The sequence below is a fragment of the Taudactylus pleione genome, unplaced genomic scaffold (assembly GCF_031769625.1).
Source record: "Taudactylus pleione unplaced genomic scaffold, aTauple2 ptg001392l, whole genome shotgun sequence".
Classification (NCBI taxonomy): domain Eukaryota; kingdom Metazoa; phylum Chordata; class Amphibia; order Anura; family Myobatrachidae; genus Taudactylus; species Taudactylus pleione.
The window spans coordinates 121791-140819 of NW_028285792.1; the positions used below are offsets into that span (position 1 = coordinate 121791).

Sequence of the window (19029 nt, forward strand, 5' to 3'; positions counted from 1 at the left end):
TTACAGATGAGAGATAGCAGTAGTGGGTGTCTCTATGCTGGCTGTGCTGTGGCTGATGTTACAGATGTATACACAGGACTGTGAGGTATTACAGATGTGAGATAGCAGTAGTGGGTGTCTCTATGCTGGCTGTGCTGTGGCTGATGTTACAGATATATACACAGGACTGTGAGGTATTACAGATGTGAGATAGCAGTAGTGGGTGTCTCTATGCTGGCTGTGCTGTGGCTGATGTTACAGATGTATACACAGGACTGTGAGGTATTACAGATGTGAGATAGCAGTAGTGGGTGTCTCTATGCTGGCTGTGCTGTGGCTGATGTTACAGATGTATACACAGGACTGTGAGGTATTACAGATGTGAGATAGCAGTAGTGGGTGTCTCTATGCTGGCTGTGCTGTGGCTGATGTTACAGATGTATACACAGGACTGTGAGGTATTACAGATGTGAGATAGCAGTAGTGGGTGTCTCTATGCTGGCTGAGCTGTGGCTGATGTTACAGATGTATACACAGGACTGTGAGGTATTACAGATGTGAGATAGCAGTAGTGGGTGTCTCTATGCTGGCTGAGCTGTGGCTGATGTTACAGATGTATACACAGGACTGTGAGGTATTACAGAAGTGAGATAGCAGTAGTGTCTCTATGCTGGCTGTGCTGTGGCTGATGTTACAGATGTATACACAGGACTGTGAGGTATTACAGATGTGAGATAGCAGTAGTGTCTCTGTGCTGGCTGTGCTGTGGCTGATGTTACAGATGTATACACAGGACTGTGAGGTATTACAGATGTGAGATAGCAGTAGTGGGTGTCTCTATGCTGGCTGTGCTGTGGCTAATGTTACAGATATATACACAGGACTGTGAGGTATTACAGATGTGAGATAGCAGTAGTGGGTGTCTCTATGCTGGCTGAGCTGTGGCTGATGTTACAGATGTATACACAGGACTGTGAGGTATTACGGATGTGAGATAGCAGTAGTGGGTGTCTCTATGCTGGCTGTGCTGTGGCTGATGTTACAGATGTATACACAGGACTGTGAGGTATTACGGATGAGAGATAGCAGTAGTGGGTGTCTCTATGCTGGCTGTGCTGTGGCTGATGTTACAGATGTATACACAGGACTGTGAGGTATTACAGATGTGAGATAGCAGTAGTGTGTGTCTCTATGCTGGCTGTGCTGTGGCTGATGTTACAGATGTATACACAGGACTGTGAGGTATTACAGATGTGAGATAGCAGTAGTGGGTGTCTATGCTGGCTGTGCTGTGGCTGATGTTACAGATGTATACACAGGACTGTGAGTTCTTACAGATGTGAGATATCAGTAGTGGGTGTCTCTATGCTGGCTGTGCTGTGGCTGATGTTACAGATGTATACACAGGACAGTGAGGTATTACAGATGTGAGATAGCAGTAGTGGGTGTCTCTATGCTGGCTGTGCTGTGGCTGATGTTACAGATGTATACACAGGACTGTGAGGTATTACAGATGTGAGATAGCAGTAGTGGGTGTCTCTATGCTGGCTGTGCTGTGGCTGATGTTACAGATGTATACACAGGACTGTGAGGTATTACAGATGTGAGATAGCAGTAGTGGTGTCTCTATGCTGGCTGTGCTGTGGCTGATGTTACAGATGTATACACAGGACTGTGAGGTATTACAGATGTGAGATATCAGTAGTGGGTGTCTCTATGCTGGCTGTGCTGTGGCTGATGTTACAGATGTATACACAGGACTGTCAGGTATTACAGATGTGAGATATCAGTAGTGGGTGTCTCTATGCTGGCTGTGCTGTGGCTGATGTTACAGATGTATACATAGGACTGTGAGGTATTACAGATGTGAGATAGCAGTAGTGGGTGTCTCTATACTGGCTGTGCTGTGGCTGATGTTACAGATGTATACACAGGACTGTGAGGTGTTACGGATGTGAGATAGCAGTAGTGGGTGTCTCTATGCTGGCTGAGCTGTGGCTGATGTTACAGATGTATACACAGGACTGTGAGGTATTACAGATGTGAGATAGCAGTAGTGTCTCTATGCTGGCTGTGCTGTGGCTGATGTTACAGATGTATACACAGGACTGTGAGGTATTACAGATGTGAGATAGCAGTAGTGTCTCTGTGCTGGCTGTGCTGTGGCTGATGTTACAGATGTATACACAGGACTGTGAGGTATTACAGATGTGAGATAGCAGTAGTGGGTGTCTCTATGCTGGCTGTGCTGTGGCTGATGTTACAGATATATACACAGGACTGTGAGGTATTACAGATGTGAGATAGCAGTAGTGGGTGTCTCTATGCTGGCTGAGCTGTGGCTGATGTTACAGATGTATACACAGGACTGTGAGGTAATACGATGTGAGATAGCAGTAGTGGGTGTCTCTATGCTGGCTTTGCTGTGGCTGATGTTACAGATGTATTACACAGGACTGTGAGGTATTACAGATGTGAGATAGCAGTAGTGGGTGTCTCTATGCTGGCTGTGCTGTGGCTGATGTTACAGATATATACACAGGACTGTGAGGTATTACAGATGTGAGATAGCAGTAGTGGGTGTCTCTATGCTGGCTGTGCTGTGGCTGATGTTACAGATGTATACACAGGACTGTGAGGTATTACAGATGTGAGATATCAGTAGTGGGTATCTCTATGCTGGCTGAGCTGTGGCTGATGTTACAGATGAATACACAGGACTGTGAGGTATTACAGATGTGAGATACCAGTAGTGGGTGTCTCTATGCTGGCTGTGCTGTGGCTGATGTTACAGATGTATACACAGGACTGTGAGGTGTTACAGATGTGAGATAGCAGTAGATGGTGTCTCTATGCTGGCTGTGCTGTGGCTGATGTTACAGATGTATACACAGGACTGTGAGGTATTACAGATGTGAGATAGCAGTAGATGGTGTCTCTATGCTGGCTGTGCTGTGGCTGATGTTACAGATGTATACACAGGACTGTGAGGTGTTACAGATGTGAGATAGCAGTAGTGGGTGTCTCTATGCTGGCTGTGCTGTGGCTGATGTTACAGATGTATACACAGGACTGTGAGGTATTACAGATGTGAGATAGCAGTAGTGGGTGTCTCTATGCTGGCTGAGCTGTGACTGATGTTACAGATGTATACACAGGACTGTGAGGTATTACAGATGTGAGATAGCAGTAGTGGGTGTCTCTATGCTGGCTGTGCTGTGACTGATGTTACAGATGTATACACAGGACTGTGAGGTATTACAGATGTGAGATAGCAGTAGATGGTGTCTCTATGCTGGCTGTGCTGTGGCTGATGTTACAGATGTATACACAGGACTGTGAGGTATTACAGATGTGAGAGCAGTAGATGGTGTCTCTATGCTGGCTGTGCTGTGACTGATGTATACACAGGACTGTGAGGTATTACAGATGTGAGATAGCAGTAGTGGGTGTCTCTATGCTGGCTGAGCTGTGACTGATGTTACAGATGTATACACAGGACTGTGAGGTATTACAGATGTGAGATAGCAGTAGTGGGTGTCTCTATGCTGGCTGTGCTGTGGCTGATGTTACAGATGTATACACAGGACTGTGAGGTATTACAGATGTGAGATAGCAGTAGTGGGTGTCTCTATGCTGGCTGTGCTGTGGCTGATGTTACAGATGTATACACAGGACTGTGAGGTATTACAGATGTGAGATAGCAGTAGTGGGTGTCTCTATGCTGGCTGAGCTGTGGCTGATGTTACAGATGTATACACAGGACTGTGAGGTATTACAGATGTGAGATAGCAGTAGTGGGTGTCTCTATGCTGGCTGTGCTGTGGCTGATGTTACAGATGTATATACAGGACTGTGAGGTATTACAGATGTGAGATAGCAGTAGTGGGTGTCTCTATGCTGGCTGAGCTGTGACTGATGTTACAGATGTATACACAGGACTGTGAGGTATTACAGATGTGAGATAGCAGCAGTGGGTGTCTCTATGCTGGCTGAGCTGTGGCTGATGTTACAGATGTATACACAGGACTGTGAGGTATTACGGATGTGAGATAGCAGTAGATGGTGTCTCTATGCTGGCTGTGCTGTGGCTGATGTTACAGATGTATACACAGGACTGTGAGGTATTACAGATGTGAGATAGCAGTAGTGGGTGTCTCTATGCTGGCTGAGCTGTGACTGATGTTACAGATGTATACACAGGACTGTGAGGTATTACAGATGTGAGATAGCAGCAGTGGGTGTCTCTATGCTGGCTGAGCTGTGGCTGATGTTACAGATGTATACACAGGACTGTGAGGTATTACGGATGTGAGATAGCAGTAGATGGTGTCTCTATGCTGGCTGTGCTGTGGCTGATGTTACAGATGTATACACAGGACTGTGAGGTATTACAGATGTGAGATAGCAGTAGTGGGTGTCTCTAAGCTGGCTGAGCTGTGGCTGATGTTACAGATGTATACACAGGACTGTGAGGTATTACAGATGTGAGATAGCAGTAGTGGGTGTCTCTATGCTGGCTGAGCTGTGGCTGATGTTACAGATGTATACACAGGACTATGAGGTATTACAGATGTGAGATAGCAGTAGTGGGTGTCTCTATGCTGGCTGAGCTGTGGCTGATGTTACAGATGTATACACAGGACTGTGAGGTATTACAGATGTGAGATAGCAGTAGTGGTGTCTCTATGCTGGCTGAGCTGTGACTGATGTTACAGATGTATACACAGGACTGTGAGGTATTACAGATGTGATATAGCAGTAGTGGGTGTCTCTATGCTGGCTGTGTGACGGCTTTGTGATTACAGTCTTTAGCATATATTCTCAGCAGACCTCCGGGCGTAATCACAGCTGTGATCGGAATAACGATCTGTAGTGAATTAGGCCTGTAGTACACTGTTGCCCAGTACAGTTATCCTCATTATGCCCATTTCTGCTCTAATCGTCACTGGCAACACACACATGTGAGTACAAGTAGTAACGTGTGGACGTACATTAGCGCCTGACACTCACCTCAGCAACAGCAGACAGCAGCTTGGAACCGATCCCTTTACCTGCCAGAGACAACAGACTGAGGTCAGCATTTGGGACCAGCCTGACGTACGCAGGATATACACTGCATTGTGTACTAAAGAGAAACACTGTACAATACATGATATTTGTCACATGCAGCAACGTGCGAGAACACAGTGACATACAGGGGCAATACATGTATTCAATCTATAGTGTATTATTGGCTGGTGCAAGTGTCGATGGTTGGACTCTATGGTTCAGAAGCAGCTGCTGAGTTACACTGTTACACGATCACTGGCAGCGGGCGTCTCAGGGCCGGTCACATGCCAGTACACCATGGGAAGGCTAAACTGTCACTTGCATATTACCACAACTGCGACGCCGCAAAAAGTAACAGCAGCGCATTATTCAGAGATGGACGCTGAGTAATATCTCATTGTGTCACATGGACGTGGCTACGCAGAGCTGACAATCCATTCCGAGTCCCTGGCAGCGAGCTCTGACATAATCTCAATCCTCAGGGTAATGGGGGGGGGGGGGTTATTGTCATTATTGTTTCCAACTGGAAATGACCTAATAATGGGACAAGTGATCATCGTGTACACATTACCCTACTGTGAGGCTACTCCGCTTCTGTTCTGTGAATTTAGAAATGTGGGTTTGTGATATTTACGTACAAAAGGAAGATGAGCTCCATTCATAGCGGAAGTGTTCTGCACCTCAGTGATCCGACAGTTCATGTATTCGCTGTGTGTCAGATTTAGCAGCGGATGATCCAGTAGATCAGTAGTACAGGAGGTCCGGTATGGACTGGATCCATCAATAACTAATAGAACCATCATTATACTGGTCTTGCAGCGATCACTTTGTTACGATCAGACTTCAGAGTCTTATTGCTGGTCTGTCCTGCAGCCACCTGTCACTGGCATTCAGTACTGCAACCATCTCATTATGGGTCTACAAACAGCCAACCCGCCCAGCCGTCCGCCCAATGTGTCGGTCCTGATGTCACAACTGGGTGGGCATTTAAATTACGCCTAGTTGAGCTGTAACTCACCGCCGGGTCCCCGCAGCATGTGTACCGGTGATCGGCAGGTCACCCATACACACCAGCTGGTGCAGCGATATATCCGCAGCTACATCGCCCATCTGCTATGCTACACAGCCGATGTGATGTATGTCTGTGACCAACATCGATCACAGACATATTGGGGGTACACACCCACCGACACTTGCAATATATATCTCCCGTTGGATTGGACGGCAGATATATCACCCAGGGTGTACACAGCAGTAATGGGACATGTAACGGGCCGCCCATTAAAGTGTCAGCTCTTCTCTCTTCAATGGTGGAACAATTGGAGTACCTGGAATAAGATCTCACGAGTATTTATTCAATGTGTGTAGGGTCTGGACAAACATCTTCTTTATCTGCTTTTTGTTAATATTAATGAATCTGATTAAAATTCCTATTAAATGTTAAATGCACTGTGCACCTTGCAGCGGAGGCTCCGGTATTCATGGCGTCATTAATCAGGGTGCAGGATATTTGATTCGGGGGGGGGTGGGGGGGGCGGGGGATCACAATGGCCAGTTCTCAGCAGCAGAAACTTTACAGTAGTTGATGGAAGATCCAGGAATGATGAGTAATAACAGGTAAGTGCAGTGCAGGTGTAGTCATGCACTTACCTCAGGCCGCTCAGTCTCACCTTCAGGACAAATGCCCATTATGTATCTTGGGCCTAGTGTCCTCCTTATGCCACCTACTGCCCAACTACCGCTCTCAGGCCTAGTGCCTGACAATGTCCCAAGGCCTAATGCCCAGCCCTGGTGGTCTATGAGGGAAACTATGCTTTTTACCAGCCCTGTCGTCTTCAGCTGAACCAGGCCTGGTCAAGCCACACCCAACACCTGCTGTTCTCCGGAGGCAGGAGAACTCTCACCACCTCCAGGCTCCTTTCACCTGAGTTGGCCACTTCCCACCTCCTCAGAGCGGCTGGTATGGTCTCACCTGAGGCAGCAAACTTGGCTGCCTCAAGGCTTCCGTTGTTTTCACTGACCCCCCTACTTTCGGTGGGTTTTGGCTCTTTGCTGTTCTGCTGGCGAGTGCTCAAGCTCTTGTCATGGCAGCCATTAGCTCAGGACATCCGCCATCATCCTCACCACCGCTTTCTTGAAGAGATTTTGCCTGCTCTCACTCCTCCATTGAATGGAGCCCCGGCACCTGATTCTAGCTGATGCAATATTAGCCAGTTCAAGGCGGGGGGGCTATGAATCGTCAAGAATGGCCACTGGCCCACAAGCCTGGATTGCTTGGGGCCGGTGTGCTAAATTCAAAATGCAAGAACACATTTTGTTCTATAGGTTTATCTGCAAGCTCTGGAATAATCCAAAAGGTGAATATAGATGGAAGTCGCTATGATATATTTATACGCACCCATCAGTTGTGACATTAAAACCACCTGCCTGATATTGTGGAGGTCTGGACTCCACAAGTCCTCTGACGGTGCCCTGTGGTATCTGGCACCAAGACGTTATCAGCAGAACCTTTTAGTCCTGTGAGGTGCGAGGTGCGAGGTGCGGCCTTCATGGCTGGGACTTGTTTATCCAGCACATCCCACAGATGCTCCATCAGATTGAGGTTGCACAGTAATTGGGCTCAATGAGAATCTTTTTAGCAGCTTTCTGTAAATGAATGATGCAGCTTATAATGTAGTATCAGCTCTTGGTCAGATATTATGTTCCTCTAGGCATTAGGATTACATGTCGCTATGTAGGTTATCAGCCTTTTATTGATAGCCATGTAATTTATAACATGTAGTGCGTGATGGATTTCTGGAACTAATATATTATATTATATATAAATAAAAACCACACACTTCAAGAAACCCCTAACAACGCATGTTTTCCCGATTTCTTCAGTTGTATATGTGAAATGAGTAGTGCCATCTGTGGATCAAATAAAGTGTGTCCACCAGTAATGGATACACTTGTGCACCCACTAAGAGATCTGAAAACATGCACGGTTAGTGGTCCCCGAGTTGCCCCCTTTTTGTAGGCGTGCTAAGCGCAGGTTCTGCAGCATTGGACGTAAACTCCCTGGGCCCGGCTGACCAGTTCCGGCGGCGTGTCCATCTGAGCGTCAGCAGCACTCGGATCGCAGATGCATGCATTTCTTACAGACGCCTCCTGCGCCATTTGCAATACCGTACAATTCAGAATCAGGCCCTAGAATTAGTTTATGGGAATATCCCAGACACCACATATTCGCCTACCTCTATACTGTGGCGTGACGTATAGATCCTCCAGATACAGCGAGCGCCCCTCCCAGGTGCTATAAATGAAGTACGTCAGTGCATATCCCACCAGATGAGGACCTGGAACATACAGGTGTATACTCAGTGCAGTCATTTCCCATCTCGCTGCACACACAGAACACAGCGACCAGGGCTGAATTATTATAGTGCAATGTTTTATTCAGTTATTTATATAGAGCGCACATTCTGCAGCGTTTTATATATTAGGCCAATCACATCCGTCCCTGCCCCAGTGAGCTAACAGTGCCGGAACTCCGGGAAGTCATTGGCCTCTGCGTGCCAGCTGTCAGGAGGGCACAGAGGAGCAGGCCCGTGACCGGGGTGTATAAGGACCCCACAGAGAGATCCATCTATAACCGCTGCCTGCACCCTGCTGACCACTGTAACGCGGCGCAGGCAGCAGCTATGGATCCATCTGTGGGGTACGGGGAGCTTCAGGCATCACCACTACTCCAACCATGCTGCCTATACTTTGTTACTGAGATGTTTCTTTTCCTCACACATCCTTTCTACCCTCTGTATTAATGGCTTTACTACTGTGATGCACCCAGGGGCCAGTGTTCCCCGCACACCCCGCACCCATTATAGCTATGCCCCTGGATGCACCCATGCTGATTTACATTTATAATTGCGGCTGAGAACCCCGGGCGAACGCAGGACATCTGACATATAGTGGTGATTATGTATATTGCAATGAGAAATAATCATTATGTTCTGCAAGAGACACCAAGAAATTCTCCTCACAGCCGACTCTGGTTACATCGGATTCAGTACAAAATAAATAAACAAATTTCAATGGTCATTTGCAAAAGAGCAAAATCACAGACTAAGTTCTACTTTCCCTCCGCGCTGAACATGTGACTTTTACTTCCTATGAAATTCCCGTCACTACTGATATCACAGAGGAGATTCCTGGGGGAACCTCTAGGATCTGGGATGTGTGTGTGTACAGGTATATATGCGCTAGGCAGACAGCTACTGTACATATATACACATTCTGCAGATTATCACATAACTGTCCTCTCTAGTGACCTGCAGAACATTGCTCTGTCCCAGCTCTTTTGACCTCCATTATAATCTCTATGCTGATGATACTCAGATCTACCTTTCCTCCCCTGACCTCTCCCCCTCTCTACTGACTCGTATCTCCAACTGTCTCTCTGCTGTCTCTTCCTGGATGTCCCAGCGATTTCTTACACTTAATATGTCTAAGACAGAGTTGATCATCTTCCCACCCTCCCACATAACATCATGTCCCACTATTTCTTTATCAATTGATGGAATGACTATCTCATCTAGTCCCAAAGTGCGCTGTCTTGGAGTTATCCTGGACTCATCCCTCTCCTTCAAACCATATATCCAGAACCTCTCACAGTCCTGTCATTTCCATCTCAAATATATTTCCAAGATCAGACACTTTCTCAGCCAGGATGCCACGAAAACCCTCATACACTCACTGGTCATCTCCAGATTGGACTACTGTAACCTCCTATCTGGCCTCCCTGACTCCCATCTCTCTCCTCTCCAGTCTGTCCTCAATGCTGCTGCTCGGCTCATCTTCCTCTCCAAACGCTCTACATCTGCCTCCCCTCTCCTACAAGCCCTACACTGGCTCCCCTTCCCCTTCAGAACTCAATTCAAGGTTCTCACACTCGCTTACAAAGCCTTCACCCATTACTCTGCCATTTACATCTCTGACCTCATCTCCCTCCACTCTCCTGGCCGCCCCCTTCGCTCAACTAATACACTTCATCCTCTCAAGCCAACTGATTACTTCCTCCCACTCCCGCCTCCAAGATTTTGCCCGTGCTGCTTCCCACCTTTGGAACTCTCTCCCTCTCCGACTCTCCTCCTCTTTACAATCCTTCAAACGGGCTCTCAAGACCCACTACTTCATCAAAGCCTTCCAGCTATCATCCTAACCTGCTGCTATATGCTCCTTCCTACCTGTTTATACCTTCTGTGTCACACCCGTTTGTCTGCCCCTCCCCTTTAGAATGTAAGCCATTACGAGCAGGGCCCCCTACCCTCTTGTGCTTCTCCTTACTTTACTTTCATCTACTTCTTACCCCCCACCTGGACACCTAACACCTGGTTGCTTACGCTCTGTTGCATATCTAGGTGTTATGGTCACTTATGTATCAATGTATATTATCCATGTCCTTGTCCTATATTGTACTGTAAGTCTGTTGTCAAATTATTTCTTCATGTACTGTGTAAGGCGCTGCGGAACACTTGTGGCGCCATATAAATAAAGGATGATAATAATAATAATAATAATAATAATAATAATAATAATAATAATAATAATCTACCCCCTGACCAATATATAGTGATATATTCTGCAGATTACTACATTACTGACATCTGTAGGAATCTGCAGAACATTGCTCACAAAGAACCCAGTGACGTGCCCCTTCTCCCTATTATGTAGAAATACACATGTGGCTCAAACACTGAAACAATTTATAACCTGAAATAACACCGTAGTGCACCCCAGTAATATCTACGCCCCAACAACTGACAGCATAACGGCTGCTTGGATCAGAGGGTTCTCATACCGGCTGATGTTCTATCTTCTTCTTCTTCACACTCTGCCACCAGACATCGAAAGAGGGGGGCTGGTCCCCCAAAACCATCATGTAAAAGATCTGAGGATGAACATATCAGCGATTACTACATATCTCTCACCATGCCAACACACCAGTAATATCATACACAAGTATCCCACCACTATCCCACATACCTGTAACCGGTGTGCTAAATAATTAATTTCTACATAAGCATATAAGTTGTAAGTTGTAACATATACCCTGTGCTAGGCCCCATTGAGGTCTGCAAAGAGATTGTATTCATATAGTTGCAGTCTAAGCATAGAATGGTCAGATATAACCTTTTGGGGTCAAATGAGACATAATTTGAGGGGCCTAGCTTGTACCTGCCATTACTATTAGTAGATGTAGAATGAGCCATTCATAGCTTACATGAATTATCAGTTACCACGTTCCATTAGAATGACCATTGTAAGATGTGTAGAGATGCTAAGCATTATGGGTAATCTGAGACTCTACACAAAGGAGGTTTTGAAATAGAGTTTATCTCCATACATAACTAGGATACGTCATTAATGTATGTCTTTGTCTGAATATATCTTAGTGCTTACAGAGCATGTGCAAGAGAGATAAGTTTGGTCAAAGCTACTTTCTACTAACTAGAGCTTGATACCAAGTATGTAACTAATATGGGCTTAATAGCAGGAACGCCAACACCCATATACTACTAGGGTATATAAATCAGAGGTAGACAAAAGGTCTCAGCTCGTGCATGGACCTGAGACTGCAGTAAGGATGCCTGCAGTGTAAATTGTACTACCTGGGTGTTGTGAAACGAGGGCTCCCCAGAAGAAGAGAAGATGAAGAACATCTAATGCTGAAGATGATGAATTACCGGTGTCATCTGAATACATAGACAGAAGTTGAGTATACTGTATACTTTGTATGTTAATTGTATGTTTGTTACTTGTAAATAAAGTGTGTTCATTTGTACTCACTCATATTGGTCACATGTGTACTATTCATTTCATCAGAACGAAACCCACCATTATGTAATACCCCTCTTATTTTATCACTTTCCCAAATCTTCTTCTGTCCCTTTACTATGCCAAATACCCCGCTATACCATCATCACTATTCCAAATACCCCTCTATACCACAATCACTATTCCAAATACCCCTCTATACCACAATCACTTTTCCATATACCCCTCTATACCACCATCACTATTCCATATACCCCTCTATACCATCGCTATTCCAAATACCCTGATATACCACCATCACTATTCCAAATACCCCGCTATACCACCATCACTATTCCAAATACCCCGCTATACCACCATCACTATTCCAAATACCCCGCTATACCATCATCACTAGGCCAAATACCCCGCTATACCATCATCACTAGGCCAAATACCCCGCTATACCACCATCACTATTCCAAATACCCCGCTATACCACCATCACTATTCCAAATACCCCTCTATACCATCGCTATTCCAAATACCCCTCTATACCACCATCACTATTCCAAATACCCCGCTATACCATCATCACTATGCCAAATACCCCGCTATACCATCACTATTCCAAATACCCCGCTATACCACCATCACTATTCCAAATACCCTGCTATACCACCATCGCTATTCCAAATACCCCTCTATACCACCATCACTATTCCAAATACCCCGCTATACCATCATCACTATGACAAATACCCGCTATACCATGACTATTCCAAATACCCCTCTATACCACCATCACTATTCCAAATACCCGGCTATACCACCATCACTATTCCAAATACCCCTCTATACCACCATCACTATTCCAAATACCCCTCTATACCACCATCACTATACCAAATACCCCTCTATACCACCATCACTATTCCAAATACCCCTCTATACCATCATCACTATTCCAAATACCCATCTATACCACCATCACTATTCCAAATACCCCTCTATACCACCATCACTATTCCAAATACCCCTCTATACCACCATCACTATTCCAAATACCCCGCTATACCACCATCACTATTCCAAATACCCCTCTATACCACCATCACTATTCCAAATACCCCTCTATACCACCATCACTATTCCAAATACCCCTCTATACTATTACTGTACCAAATACCCCTTATCCCAAATCCTCTTCCATCCCATTATTATGCCAAATACCCCTCTATACCACCACTATTCCAAATACCCCGCTATACCAATGCTATTCTAAATACCCCGCTATACCATCATCACTATTCCAAATACCCCGCTATACCATCATCACTATTCCAAATACCCCTCTATACCACCATCACTATTCCAAATACCCCTCTATACCACCATCACTATTCCAAATACCCCTCTATACCATCACTATTCCAAATACCCCGTTATACCAATGCTATTCCAAATACCCCGCTATATCAATGCTATTCCAAATACCCCGCTATACCATCACTATTCCAAATACCCCTCTATTCCACCATCACTATTCCAAATACCCCTCTATACCACCATCACTATTCCAAATACCCCTCTATACCATTGCTATTCCAAATACCCCGCTATACCAATGCTATTCCAAATACCCCTCTATACCATCATCACTATTCCAAATACCCCGCTATACCATCACTATTCCAAATACCCCTCTATTCCACCATCACTGTTCAAAATACCCCTCTATACCACCATCACTATTCTAAATACCCCTCTATACTATTACTGTACCAAATACCCCTTATCCCAAATCCTCTTCCATCCCATTATTATGCCAAATACCCCGCTATACTATCACTATTCCAAATATCCTGCTATACCATCATCACTATTCCAAATACCCCTCTATACCATCATCACTATTCCAAATACCCCTCTATACCATCATCACTATTCCAAATACCTCTCTATACCACCATCACTATTCCAAATACCCCTCTATACCACCATCACTATTCTAAATACCCCTCTATACCACCATCACTATTCCAAATACCCCGCTATACCATCACTATTCCAAATACCCCTCTATACTATTACTGTACCAAATACCCCTATCCCAAATCCTCTTCCATCCCATTATTATGCCAAATACCCTGCTATACCATCATCACTATGCCAAATACCCCTCTATACCACCATCACTATTCCAAATACCCCTCTATACCACCATCACTATTCCAAATACCCCGCTATACCACCATCACTATTCCAAATACCCCTCTATACCACCATCACTATTCCAAATACCCCTCTATACCACCATCACTATTCCAAATACCCCTCTATACCACCATCACTATTCCAAATACCCCTCTATACCATCATCACTATTCCAAATACCCCTCTATACCACCATCACTATTCCAAATACCCCTCTACACCACCATCACTATTCCAAATACCCCTCTATACCACCATCACTATTCCAAATACCCCGCTATACCACCATCACTATTCCAAATACCCCTCTATACCACCATCACTATTCCAAATACCCTTCTATACCACCATCACTATTCCAAATACCCCTCTATACCACCATCACTATTCCAAATACCCCTCTATACCACCATCACTATTCCAAATACCCTTCTATACCACCATCACTATTCCAAATACCCTTCTATACCACATCACTATTCCAAATACCCCTCTATACCACCATCACTATTCCAAATACCCCACTATACCACCATCACTATTCCAAATACCCTTCTATACCACCATCACTATTCCAAATACCCTTCTATACCACCATAACTATTCCAAATACCCCTCTATACCACCATCACTATTCCAAATACCCCTCTATACCACCATCACTATTCCAAATACCCCTCTATACCACCATCACTATTCCAAATACCCTTCTATACCACCATCACTATTCCAAATACCCCTCTATACCACCATCACTATTCCAAATACCCCTCTATACCACCATCACTATTCCAAATACCCCTCTATACCACCATCACTATTCCAAATACCCCTCTATACCACCATCACTATTCCAAATACCCCTCTATACCACCATCACTATTCCAAATACCCCTCTATACCACCATCACTATTCCAAATACCCCTCTATACCACAATCACTATTCCAAATACCCCTCTATACCATCATCACTATTCCAAATACCCCTCTATACCACCATCACTATTCCAAATACCCCTCTACACCACCATCACTATTCCAAATACCCCTCTATACCACCATCACTATTCCAAATACCCCGCTATACCACCATCACTATTCAAAATACCCCTCTATACCACCATCACTATTCCAAATACCCTTCTATACCACCATCACTATTCCAAATACCCCTCTATACCACCATCACTATTCCAAATACCCCTCTATACCACCATCACTATTCCAAATACCCCTCTATACCACCATCACTATTCCAAATACCCCTCTATACCACCATCACTATTCCAAATACCCCTCTATACCACCATCACTATTCCAAATACCCCGCTATACCACCATCACTATTCCAAATACCCCTCTATACCACCATCACTATTCCAAATACCCCTCTATACCACCATCACTATTCCAAATACCCCTCTATACTATTATTGTACCAAGTACCCCTATCCCAAATCCTCTTCCATCCCATTATTATGCCAAATACCCCTCTATACCACCATCACTATTCCAAATACCTCTCTATACCACCATCACTATTCCAAATACCCTTCTATACCACCATCACTATTCCAAATACCCCTCTATACCACCATCACTATTCCAAATACCCCTCTATACCACCATCACTATACCAAATACCCCTCTATACCACCATCACTATTCCAAATACCCCTCTATACCATTGCTATTCCAAGTACCTCTCTATACCACCATCACTATTCCAAATACCCTTCTATACCATCATCACTATTCCAAATACCCTTCTATACCACCATCACTATACCAAATACCCCCCTATACCACCATCACTATTCCAAATACCCCTCAATATCACCATCACTATTCCAAATACCCCTCTATACCACCATCACTATTCCAAATACCCTTCTATACCACCATCACTATTCCAAATACCCCCTATACCACCATCACTATTCCAAATACCCCTCAATACCACCATCACTATTCCAAATACACCTCTATACTATTACTGTACCAAATACCCCCTATCCCAAATCCTCTTCCATCCCATTATTATGCCATATACCCCTCTATACCATCACTATGCCAATGAGCCCCATGACAATCCCAAATAACCACCCATCCCATCACTATGAGCATTAGTGATCATTTCATATCACACACATGGCAGTAATGGGCTCCTGTGTGTGTGATTATTATTACATCCCAGTGGTACTGACACACATGTCCTGGTACGCCCGGCGTGACCGAGACGCCCTGACAGACGCAGCGCAACACCAGTCACAGTGTACTAAAGGCCCCAGGCTGAGACTTTACTCGCACAGGAATTGGTTTTAAACACAAAGTCGCAGATAAAGCACAGCGGGCGGGACTTGGCGTGAGAAGAAGCCGTGGCCGCTATGGCAGACTCAGTCACAGATGTACAAATGCCTCACACCTCATTGGTCAGTGTAATCTAGTAAAGTAGTTTTGTCCCTTCCAGTTGTTATAAAATGCACATTTTAAGCTAGAAAAAGGCCATGTTGCGCGATACCTAGCGTACCCAGAGATCTGGCGCATCGGAAGCCATATTGTACGAGGCCACATCTGTAATTACTTATTGCCACCAATGAGACATTATAATTATCAGGTTTATATATGCCCCCTAGTGATATAGGGGGTCTTTTTACTAAGCAGTGTTAGGAGACAGAGTGAAAAGTGATAAGGTACCAGCCAATCAGCTCCTAACTGTCATTTTCAAACACAGCCTGTGAGATGACAGTTAGGAGCTGATTGGCTGGTACCTTATCACTTTTCACTCTGTCTCCTAACACTGCTTAGTAACTAGACTATAGAACATTTCTCTGTCCCATCTGTATCCTGACAGATACATGGTGATATATTCTGCAGATTACTACATGACTGACCTCTACACATCTGCAGAACATTGCTCTGTTCCATCTACCCCCTGACATGTACATTACTGACCTATCTAGATCCGCTGCAGATCATTGCTCTATACAATACACTGGATATTTGCTACCAGAAATGCATTAACGCTACCACCTAGACAGATGCTGATCAGCAGAATTTCTTGGTATAAAGAGCGGCGGCCCCTTCTATTTCTCTCCCATCCTAGACGCATCCGGCACCGGTTGCGCTGCATATAGTTCCGCACCTTCTGCCGTTATTTTCACCTGATTCGATAACTTCTCGTACTCGGCCAGCTCCTAGAACAGAGGGTACAAAGCTGGTTACAGACCTGGGAAGGGCAGAGACCGCAGCTGGGTGGGCTACATACTGATGTCACATTAGAGGGATCAGAGTAAGCACAGCACTAACAGAGGAAATTGTGCACCTAAAACGTGCGCATCAAATAGCAGCCAAAGTGCCCCCACAGTGTAGCAGCAACACCCCACACTCCCAACAATCAATATCACCAACAGGGCCGGCCCAACCTATATGCCAGATACGCGGCTGCGTAGAGCACCAGACTGAGGAGGGGGTGCCGCAGCACTTATGCGGCTAGAGGCTCGAGTCCCTGCTGGAGGGGAAGGAGTGAGCGCTCTACTCCCCTCATCTATAGGGCGAAGAAGCAATCGGATTACCAGCAGCTGGAAGTGGATCATCACTTTGGTAATCTGATCCGAGCGGTGCCAGCTGCACTGAGACCTACACGGGAGGGGGCGCGGCCGGGTGACGGGTCATGTGCCACTGAGCAGACTAACAAAAAAGCATGCCGCAGCGCTCAGGAGGGAGCCCGCCGATGTTACTGCCAGCCAGACCTGGTCCCCGCATTCGGGACCTTATTCAGAGGCGGCCGTACGGTCTACGACCGCACGGCCGCCTCGATGTTTGGCCAGTGCGCATGCGTGAGACCTGCTACGACCGACATCGCCGGTCGTAGCGGGTCTCTTTCCAAAGGGGCCAAGCTGTCGATGTTGATTGACAGCTCGCCCCGTTTGGAAGGCGGGCCGGGGGGTGGCAGCCCAAGCGGAGGCGTTCCCATGGGAACGCCTACCTTTTGAGGGAGGGCCCACTGACATCACTACTATCCGTGTAGGTCTCAGTGCAGCTGGCACCGCTCGGATCAGATTACCAAAGTGATGATCCACTTCCAGCTGCTGGTAATCCGATTGCTTCTTCGCCCTATAGATGAGGGGAGTAGAGCGCTCACTCCTTCCCCTCCAGACAGTTTAGTCCCACACTAGTGATTATTGCACACTATCACACCCCAGACTATTATTCTGTGCACTATCACACCCCAGACTATTATTCTGTGTACTATTATACCGCACACTATCACAGCCCAGACTATTCTGTGCACAATTATACCGCACACTATCACACCCCAGACTATTATACTGCACACTATCACAGCCCAGACTATTATACTGCACACTATCACAGCCCAGACTATTATTCTGTACACTCTTACACCGCACACTATCACACCCCAGAATATTATTCTGTGTACTATTATACCACACACTATCACAGCCCAGACTATTATTCTGTGCACTATCACACCCCAGACTATTATTCTGTGTACTATTATACAGCACACTATCACACCCCAAACTATTATTCTGTGCAATATCATACCGCATACTATCACACCCCAGACTATTATTCTGTGCACTATCACACCCCTGACTATTGTTCTGTGCACTATCACACCCCAGACTATTATTCTCTGCACTATCACACCCCAGACTATTATTCTGTGCACTATCACCCCAGACTATTATACTGTAAACTATTATACCGCACACTATCACACCCTAGACTATTATTCTGTGCACTATCACACCCCAGACTATTATTCTGTGTACTATTATACAGCACACTATCACACCCCAAACTATTATTCTGTGCAATATCATACCGCATACTATCACACCCCAGACTATTATTCTGTGCACTATCACACCCCTGACTATTGTTCTGTGCACTATCACACCCCAGACTATTATTCTCTGCACTATCACACCCCAGACTATTATTCTGTGCACTAT

General features: G+C 45.4%; 1 protein-coding gene across 5 annotated transcripts in view; it reads right to left on the bottom strand.

Annotated features, from left to right (window-relative positions):
* The window catches only part of LOC148442757 (thialysine N-epsilon-acetyltransferase-like), a 124384-nt gene that overhangs the window by 23879 nt on the left and 81476 nt on the right, over window positions 1-19029 (bottom strand). For 2 of the 5 annotated variants that reach the window (XM_088463522.1, XM_088463523.1), the window contains exons 2-6: window positions 17078-17241; window positions 11682-11765; window positions 10871-10960; window positions 8268-8369; window positions 4993-5033 (exon numbers count right to left, since the gene is read on the bottom strand). In XM_088463522.1, the coding sequence (XP_088319648.1) occupies window positions 4993-5033; window positions 8268-8369; window positions 10871-10960; window positions 11682-11765; window positions 17078-17177 (417 nt within the window). In that variant the 5' untranslated portion in view covers window positions 17178-17241. The remainder of the gene's footprint in view (window positions 1-4992; window positions 5034-8267; window positions 8370-10870; window positions 10961-11681; window positions 11766-17077; window positions 17242-19029) is intronic. The other 3 variants (XM_088463521.1, XM_088463524.1, XM_088463525.1) reach the window with 3 other exon arrangements.